Source organism: Sinocyclocheilus rhinocerous, unplaced genomic scaffold, assembly GCF_001515625.1.
Source record: "Sinocyclocheilus rhinocerous isolate Xijiao unplaced genomic scaffold, SAMN03320098_v1.1 scaffold2868, whole genome shotgun sequence".
NCBI lineage: Eukaryota > Metazoa > Chordata > Actinopteri > Cypriniformes > Cyprinidae > Sinocyclocheilus > Sinocyclocheilus rhinocerous.
The window spans coordinates 324,853-335,483 of record NW_015623782.1 but is presented as its reverse complement, the minus strand read 5'-3'; the positions used below and the strand labels follow the sequence as shown (position 1 = coordinate 335,483).

Sequence of the window (10,631 nt, the reverse complement as noted above, 5' to 3'; positions counted from 1 at the left end):
TCCAGTGAAAAAGTGTTCTGGTCTGAATCAGGAGAGAAATCTGCACAGATCAAGCAGCGTTTAAACAGCTCTAAACACATATGTGGCTGGATTTTAATGTGAGAGACAACAGGAGACTTTTTCACTGGAGGAAGCATTATTATGGATTATGGACTTGTGTTTTAGTTAAAAGCGTCTTAATGCTGGATTTGTTTCAGCTTTTGTCTTCTCCAGATGTTAACTGATGGACTGGAGTGCTGTGGATTACTTGTGGATTATTGTGATGTTTTTATCAGCTGTTTGGACTCTCATTCTGACGGCACCCATTCACTGCAGAGCATCCATTGCTGAGACACTGATGCAATGCTACATTTCTACAAATCTGATGAAGAAACACACTCATCTACATCCTGGATGGCCTGAGAGTGAGCACATTTTCAGCTAATGTTCATTTTTAGGTGAACTATTCCTTTAACGAAATTCCATCAAATGTCAAAATAAAAATTGTAAAAAGCTGCTTTCACAACAATGCCATACATCAGTGTTATTTAAAAACATTTAATTAAAAAAAAATATATTTTATTTTTTTTATTTATTAATATTTTGAATTACTTATACTTTATATATATATATATATATATACACACACACACACACACACACATAATAAGTTTTTCTTACATTTTATTTTATTTCAGTTTACGTTTTTTTTCAAGTATTTTATTGTTTTATTTTTATTTTTAGTTAACCATAATAACTGCCATATGCAAACAAAAACAAGTTTTTCTTTGTCTATAAAAAATTATAATAATACATCTTGATATGAAGAACATTTTAATACTCTGAGGAACCTTTTTCCACTATTAAGAACCTTCTGTGCAATGGAAATGTTGAAGGATAAATGCTAAAACGAGCTTTAATTCTTAAGTCTGTTTGTTAGAATCGAATGCATGATGTATACAGAATATGAAAGCAGCAGCTGACTGTTCAGAAATCATTACTCTGCGAAATATGAGAATGTAGGTTTGTTCATCTTCATGATCAAGGGGCGAGCTGCGCATGCGCGCCGAGCATCATGACAGAAGGACAAGAGAGGCCTTTCCAAAATGTGATTAAAGCACGCGCTTATTAATCTACATGTAGGCAATATCTGCACACATGTGCATTACAAACGCCCCCCTTTTGAATTACAGTCATAAACGTCCACTTTATGGCCCTGATTTAATGAATGAGCGTGATAAAACACATGCTCACCGAAAGCCCGTGTGGAACATGTACATCCGCGGCCCGCCGGCGTTGGCGTATTTCGGGGCGGTGAAGATGAAGTCTTTCTTGATGGACACGTAACTGATCAATGACAAAATGAGCAAAGCGACGCTGAACATCACCAGACCCAGAACACTGACGACCCGAACCATCTCAGCCCAGAAGCACTGCTATTCACACACGGAGAACGAGCATGATGGATGCGAGTCGCGTCGCTTCAGGCGCTGATGCTGATGAAGAGCAGGGATCCGCGGCGTCTCTCATCAGCACCGGCCGCTGCCATGCCGGATCTCCGTCTGATATCGGCGTTTGCCTGGAAACATCACCTCCCTCACATTCGGGCTCCAGTGCAGGAACAGCAGGCGATACTTAAAGGAGACTCGATCCTGTTCAGAGAAATGCAAGAAATAAACAAGTCAGCGCCGCAGACGGAGGAGCTGGAGGATCCGCGGACACGAAAGGGTTACACGGATTATCCTGATATGTCACACACACACACACACACACACCTGAAATATCCTCATAACAAAACACACTCAGCCTTTTAGACCTTTGGACTTCAGCATGACTATGTAATATTTTTTATTCTATCAATATTATGCCGTCATTTTGTTATTCATATGTTTTATATAATATCATTTTGTATTAAGATGTTATTAAAAGATTATATCCGGTCTACAATAGCATAATTATGCATATGATGCAATACAATTATATTGTAAAAATAAATATCCTTTTTTAAAATGATTTTATACTGCATTACTTTAATGTAGGCCTACTGCATACGTGAATATTTTTATTCATATTCATATTTGGTCATATTCTTATTCAAGATTGCTGTAATATGTAATATCTATCTATCTATCTATCTATCTATCTATCTGTCTGTCTGTCTGTCTGTCTGTCTATACACACAGACACAACTAAAACTAAAAAACTTTAAAACTGAAATTAAAACCATTAAAAACCATTAATTTACTTTAACTTGATGTACTAAAATAACTAAAACTGACATAATAATAAATAAAAACTAAAAATGACAAAAACACAACATAAGTACTAACAAAAATTAAAATGAAAGTGGAAAATAAAAAACAAAAACGGATTAAAATATTAATAAAAACACTATAATAGTATCTCAATGACACTGACACACACACACACACACACACCTTTGTATTCAATTATTATTTTAAAAATGTTTTACACACACATATACATACGTATACAGTCACAATAAATATGTTGTCATATTAATTTTAAAAAATATACTTTCAATTATATTTGTATTGAGATTTTATCAAAATATTAACATTATATCGCATTGTAACCGTTTTCCTGTCTTCTTAGGGCAGCATTGTCACTACTCACCTGAGCGTTAGGGGGCGCTCTGTTCTAGACATGCAGGAGTTCACCTGTTTAAGGAAGTAAAGAAGGAGTAATGGCAGGAAGGTAATTCTCTACCTTTGGAGAAGCTTACCTCATGGTGCTTTGGGCCTTTATACCCTGTGTGAGGAACGTTACGGTTCTAAGCTCATCCATATAATTGTTCTTGGTGTTTTGTAGCACATGGTTATGGTGTTTTGTCTACAGAGGGTTTGTGTTCTGTGCATATATGGTGGAAGTCTGGAACAAAGAGAGCTGACTTACAGTACATCTACTGCTTAACTATTATCGGTTGACAAGCAACGCTGGGCTTCAAACATTGATGACAAATCTCTTTTCCAGGTGAACTTTGCTGTGGAATCATCCAACATAGCAGACAAAAAAAACAAAACAATGTCTGAGCAGTGATGTTATTACAGTATCTGCAGCGGTAGAGATTACTGTAATCCCAACATCATGCTGAGCTTTATTATTACAGAACACAGAATAAAGCTCATGCACTCAGACTGTGAGGGATTTATGACTCATGCATAGTTTGTGTTTATGGAAATTACAACATCGATATCTCCTCACTTTATCAAAATTTAAAAAGTATTTTACGCAATACAATTACGCAGTAAATAACGCATGCATTCACACACACACACACACACACACACACATACACACACTCAAAGCCCCTTCACCGGTGAACATGAAGATTAGTGCTGCTGCTCCAAACTCACATATTATCAATCATAAAAAGTAGAAGAAAAAGAGTATGTCCCAAAACATATCTTTAAAGCATCCTCAAATACTATTGACTTATCATTCAGGTAAGCCATAATTATTACAAAGCCATATTTATTATTATTTACTTATGGATTATGATTTTCATGTCAATTTCATCTTTTTCCGTACAACTTTCTGTCAATTTCAACTTATGTAATAATTGTTTTTCTGCTTTTTATTTCATACTCATGACAGTCAAAATTATGACAAAAAAATCTACATTTGTGTGTCCAAATTATGACTTTTATGTCATAACTATGACATTGTATGTGATAAAGTTTTTAATGTCATGTTTTATGTCAATTTTGAAATTATTAAAAATCAAATTTTTTAATGTGCAAATTATGACTGTCATAGTTATGACTTTTTATGTCATAATTGACTTGTTCAGTTCCCACTTTTTATTTCATAATTATTATGACTCAGTATGTCATAATTCTTATGTTTTATTTCATAATTATGCCTTTTTATCTCATAATTTTGTGTAGAAAATGAGTGAGTGAGTGTGTGTGTGTGTGTACAGTCACTAATAGATGATTGATTCAGCCACTGTGTGTGTGTGTTTTTTGTCTTATCACATTCCTGCGCTGCTTCTGTGTGTGTGTGTGTGTGAGAGAGAGTGAGTGAGTGAGTGAGTGTGTGTGTGTGTGTACAGTCACTAATAGATGATTGATTCAGCCACTGTGTGTGTGTGTGTTTTATGTCTTATCACATTCCTGCGCTGCTTCTGTGTGTGTGTGTGTGTGAGAGAGAGTGAGTGAGTGAGTGAGTGTGTGTGTGTGTGTACAGTCACTAATAGATGATTGATTCAGCCACTGTGTGTGTGTGTGTTTTATGTCTTATCACATTCCTGCGCTGCTTCTGTGTGTGTGTGTGTGTGAGAGAGAGTGAGTGAGTGAGTGAGTGTGTGTGTGTGTGTACAGTCACTAATAGATGATTGATTCAGCCACTGTGTGTGTGTGTGTTTTATGTCTTATCACATTCCTGCGCTGCTTCTGTGTGTGTGTGTGTGTGAGAGAGAGTGAGTGAGTGAGTGAGTGTGTGTGTGTGTGTACAGTCACTAATAGATGATTGATTCAGCCACTGTGTGTGTGTGTGTTTTATGTCTTATCACATTCCTGCGCTGCTTCTGTGTGTGTGTGTGTGTGAGAGAGAGTGAGTGAGTGAGTGAGTGTGTGTGTGTGTGTACAGTCACTAATAGATGATTGATTCAGCCACTGTGTGTGTGTGTGTTTTATGTCTTATCACATTCCTGCGCTGCTTCTGTGTGTGTGTGTGTGTGAGAGAGAGTGAGTGAGTGAGTGAGTGTGTGTGTGTGTGTGTACAGTCACTAATAGTTGATTGATTCAGCCGCTGTGTGTGTGTGTTTTATGTCTTATCACATTCCTGCGCTGCTTCTGTGTGTGTGTGTGTGTGTGTGTGTGTGATAAGATCTGCTGCTGTCCTCACGTTAAGGGCTTCACTGATATCATTAAAACACACTCTGAGACAATAGCAGGAGAAATGACACAGCATTCAGTCCTTTGACAAACACACAGGCAGCAAATGATCAACCCTTCAACACATAAAACAAAGTGTGCAGCTCATATTCTGAGATCAAACGCTTTTTGGGACACATTTTATCTAGTTCTCATGACAATCACAAATGCTTCTTTATAAGTCCCAAAGATCACAAATAAGATCTCTTTAACATCTCATTAGACGTTTACAGAAGTCTCCTGCGTCTCCGATGTTCCTCAGAAGAAAATGTGTCTCCAGAAGACTCTCAGTTATGACTCAAACTGTGCTCAGATTTGTCAAACGTCTGCAATCACAAGTCTCAATATGAACTCAAGCATTTCTCGTCAAATAATCTTCATTTTATAGCTCTTACTGGATAACAACTCATTTGAGTCATATTTTATTACTTTGAAGGTATTTAGGAGAAAGTTCTGAAACAAAGTTGATACATAAATGAGAATCAGAAATTTGACTTTTTACATCAATGTCAATTTCGTCTTTTTTTTTCATAATCGTGAATTTTTATCTCAGTTTCAACTTTGTATGTCATAATTGTTTGTCAGTTTTGACTTGCGTCATGATTTATGACTTTTAATCTCAATTTCAATTTTTTCTCACTTTTTATTTCACAGTTTTGACTAAATACATCACAATTTTCACCTTTAAATCAGAAAAATAAATAACAAATAGTGACTAATTTGAGTCATATAACATCTGAGGCAAAGCTGATACTTGAATGAAATAGAAATTGTTAGAATTTTACGTCATAATTCTGATTTTTATGTCAATTTTGACTTTGCATGTCATAATTGTTTGTCAATTTTGACTTTTTATTTAATCATTTTGACGTCATATTTATGACTTTTAATCTTAATTTCAACTTTTAACGTCATAATTGTTACTTTTATGTTAAATAATTAACAAATAGTGACTCATTTGAGAAGCGGGAACTTCTACATGTGATCTCACTGTGGAATCAGTTAATGATGTAACATGCACTTACACGATTAGCACAGATAAGACAGCGGACGACATTGAGATAACGTTAAGATAACGCTGAGATAACGTGTGCATAATGCACAATAATGCAACATTAAACACTCATCTGCTCACCTCACGGTTGATGAATTTAATATCCTGATCGCTTCATACCGTTTGTAATCAATACTCAAAATGACATACAATGTAAACGACTGGAAACGATAAACAGCTTTCTCTCTTGAACGCAATGATTCACTCAAAATAAAAAATTAAAATTGTCATCGTTTACTCACCCTCATGTCGTCCCAAACCTGTAAGACTTTCCTTTCTCTTGTGAAACACAAAAGAAGATATTTTACGAAGCTGAACTATTTCTTTAATGCTTTTGACCTGTCACCGAGCAATATGGAAAAATTATGAAATATTGATTTGCTCCTGACAAATATTTGACAGGCAGACAGTAGATGTCAGAGGTAGTAATAGCAATCTTCTGCAGAGCAATTAGCAGCTAAAATATAAATTAAACAACACGCTCTGAGCTGCGGCCACCAGAAACATGATTAACAGGTCAAGACCTCATTCAGAGACTATCACCTCCCATAAAACACCAATCTCAACTAATGTTTTTGTCAAATGCATTTAAATCTCTAATGCAGGAAGGTAGATATCATTTTCTATTTTTAGTGGTATTTGTTTAGCCAAGCATCACTATCACTATTGCTCATATTGACAAAAGGCAGTGTGTAACTTGCCCTGTATTATTTTTGTGCATTGGCCTTTAGTCCAAGCCTATTCACTTTATGTCATCTTTATGCTAGTATACTCCTACACAGTAACTTTTTAGTAGATACAAGTGTATTTAAGATGTAACGTATTTCTATTCCATGAAAATGAACTAACCAATAGAAAGTAGCAAATCACAGTTCACGGCTGTGGTTTAACTAAAGGCTATCGGCTATTTAAAGATGACATTTGTGTTGCCAGAACTGAAACATGTCAACACAGGACAGAAAACGGCGCTCATCCAGAAATCAGAAAGAGCTTTATTGCCAAGTGTGTTTACACACACAAGGAATTTGTCTTGGTGTCAGGAGCTTCCAGTACACAAAGTACAAACATAGTGCAGACATACATATTATTTAAGGTAATAAAAACACTAATAATAAAGAGAATAGACAATACATTATAAATAACAATATAGTAATAAAATATAGAGAAAAAGAAAATGTCAATAGAAATGTCCAGCATCTTTACAACATGCTAGTGGTTCTGTAAAATTCCCTGTAGACTTTTGCAAATTAAAAAGACTATTCCTCCCAGATAGATTATTCCTCAAACATTAAATAAAAGAATAAAAGTCAAATTATGAGATAAAAAGTCATACATGTTAAAATAAAAAGTCATAATTATGATATAAAAAGTCCACATAATGACAAAAAGTCAATGTTTGAGAGATAAAGTCATTATGACATAAAAAAGTAAATTATGAGACATTTAAGTCATAATTATAAGAAAAAAGTCAAATTATGAGATAAAAATCATTAATATGAAATAAAAAGTCATAATTATGATCTAAAAAGTCCACATAATGACAAAAAGTTAATGTTTTGAGAGAAAAAGTAATTATGACAAAGTAAATTATGAGACATTTAAGTCATAATTATAAGAATAAAAGTCAAATTATGAGATAAAAATCATTAATATGAAATAAAAAGTCATAATTATGATCTAAAAAGTCCACATATTGACAAAAAGTCAAAGTTATGAGAGAAAAAGTCATGACATAAAAAAAAGAAAATGATGAGACATTAAAGTCATAATTATGAGAACAAGTCGAATTATGAGATAAAAATCATAAACATTAAATAAAAAATCTATTATTATATAACAAGTCAAAATAATGACAAAAAGTCAAAGTTATTAGATAAAAAATCATAAACATTAAATAAAAAATCTATTAGGATGTCAAAATTATGACAAAAAGTCAAAGTTATGAGAGAAAAAGTCATTATGACATTTAAAAAAGTAAATTATGAGACATTAAGTCATAATTACGTGAATAAAAGTCAAATTATTAGATAAAAATCATAAATATGAAATAGAAAGTAAAAATTGTAATGTAAAAATTCATAATTATGAGATTATAATTCCAAAATATGAAATAAGAAATCATAATTGTGATATAAAAAGTTTAAATTACAATATAAAAAGTCTAAATAATGACAAAAAGTAATGAGAGAAAAAGTCATGACAAAAAGTTTAAAATATGAGATACTAAGCCATAATTATGAAAACAGAGGTCAAAATATGAGATAAAAAGTCATCATTATGAAAAAAGTGGAAATTATGACAAAAAGATCAGCACAGGCGACCAGCTCAACTACTGAACACTTTCCAGACCAGCAGAGAGGATCTGTTGCTTTGGCTGACATCAGCATAAGTGAGGTCTGGAATGCTGGGTAATTTTTTATTTGCTAACACATTTAACCCGTGTATCAGCGTCAGACAGACAGGGAGACTCTACAGATAATAACTCATGCTGTGTTTGTGTGTGTCAGTAACGCTGATAAACTCGTGTATAAGGAAGCATCTTTTCTGATCCTGTAATCTCAGTCTCTGGTTTCTTATTAACTATCCAGGGTTAACGAGAGCTCCTCTCTGGCACGACAGAGTAAACACACCCGATCAGTCATATATTTATTCAAGACTCATTACCAAACGAGAGAAAGAGAGATTCAGTCCAGGCTTGAACAGGGGATGAGATAATGAGACAATCACGTGTGTATGCTGACCTGACATGATAAGAAATCAAGCTTTTTAACAAAGTACAGTTCTAGTGTGGCGAGGGTCGGGTGGTTTTCTATCACATTCAACCACAGTGTTACGCTAGCTGTCACTGTTCTAGACTGTTTGATCTGCCTCTGGATATATAGTCCAATCAGCATCAGTCTCGTTCTGTGGAGTACCGCCCCTTTCTGGGCGATTTCACTATGGCCGAGAATCGCCCCGAGTGTTCTCATAGGCTTCCATACAAAGATTTTATTTCATTTTTTTATCGAACTCTATGAGTTCCGGGAGGGCGAGCAGTAACGTGCTTTCGTCTTCATACGTAAACTCAACTCGTGCAGCTGAAGTCAGGACTAGTCTGCATGGGTTGAATAAAGCAAACCAGTATAGCTGGTCTCTCTGAGCCGCCACTGGTTGTTAGTATACTAGTAACTAGGTAACTAAATTACCCAGCATTCCAGACCTCACTTATCTGATAGCTGTTTTCAGCCAAAGCAACAGATCCTCTCTGCTGGTCTAGAAAGTTTTCATTAGTTGAGCTGACTGCCTGTGCTCATCTTTTTGTCATAATTTCCACTTTTTTATATCATAATTATGACTGTTTATCTCATATTTTGACTTCTGTTCTTATAATTATTGAATATCTCATATTTTTGACTTTTTATGTCATAATGACTGTCTCATAACTTTGACTTTTTGTCATTTATGTTTTTATCTCATAATTTCAACTTTTTATATCATAATTATGACTTCTCATAATTTTTACATTAAATCTTATAAGCTGAATTCTTAAGTCATAATTTTGACTTTTTATTTCATATCTGACTTTTTATCTCATAATTATGACAATGTCTCATAATTTAGTTTGTCATTATGACTTTTTCTCTCATAACTGACTTTTGTCATATATAGACTTTATCATACTTATGTTTTTATCTCATAATTTCAACTTTTTATATCATAATTATGACTTCTCATAATTTTTACATTAAATCTTATAAGTTGAATTCTTAAGTCATAATTTTGAATTTTTATCTCATAATTATGACAATGTCTCAATTTAGTTTGTCATGATGGCTTTTTCTCTCATAACTTTGACTTTTTGTCATATTTAGACTTTTAATAAAATAATTATGTAATAATTATTTCTTATCTCATAATTTTGACAATTTCCAAATTATGTTTTTTTTTTACGTCATAATTTAGACTTTTTATTTCATGTTTATGACTATCTCATAATTTGGCTTTTATTCTCGTAATTATGACTGAATGTCTCATAATTGACATTTTTTTAATGTCAATGACTTTTTCTCTCATAACTGTGACTTTTTGTCATTATTTCAACTTTTATGTCATAATTTTGTCATTTAATCTCATAATTATGTAATTTAAACTTTTTGGTAAAGTTAATTTAAAATTTATCTCTGCTGATCTAGAAAAGAAATGAAAAAGTGATGAGCTGATCGTTACTGTTAATCAGGAAAACTGAGCTGATCCTCTGCTGATCTGGAAGAGTTCACATGTTGAGCTGATCGTCTGTTTTGATTCGGCTGGGTGAACGTCAACAAACACAAACACACAAACAACTGAAAGAAAAAGTGAGGTACTCAGTGGCAAAAACAGGAGCCGTCTTCCAGAAGCCTCGCGCGTCTGACACACCGGGGGAATTTCACACTTCCATTCATGTTTAATTGAGAAGCTCATCCCAGATGAGGTCATATCACAGCGTGTCAGATAAAAACCTGTTAGTTTCTCTCTCCTCTCTGAGGAACTGCATGATAGTGTTTAGGATCTGCCCAGAGCCCCCGAACACTTTTAGTAGTACATCACCACGCTGGTGTTTCTGGCTGTCCTCAAATTTAAGAAACGCAGGTGGATAATGATACAAGTCTCTGAGAGATTTAGAAACCTCAACAGAAGCCATTCTCCATCTATTGACTTTATACTTTATCATCCCACTA

The 10,631-nt window shown here is 34.1% G+C and overlaps 1 protein-coding gene across 1 annotated transcript in view; it reads right to left on the bottom strand.

Annotated features, from left to right (window-relative positions):
• Window positions 1-1,766, bottom strand: part of LOC107736958 (sia-alpha-2,3-Gal-beta-1,4-GlcNAc-R:alpha 2,8-sialyltransferase-like) — an 11,694-nt gene extending 9,928 nt beyond the window's left edge. The window contains exon 1 of the mRNA XM_016548351.1: window positions 1,234-1,766. Within this exon, the coding sequence (XP_016403837.1) occupies window positions 1,234-1,397 (164 nt within the window). The 5' untranslated portion in view covers window positions 1,398-1,766. The remainder of the gene's footprint in view (window positions 1-1,233) is intronic.
• Window positions 1,767-10,631: the final 8,865 nt, after the last annotated feature.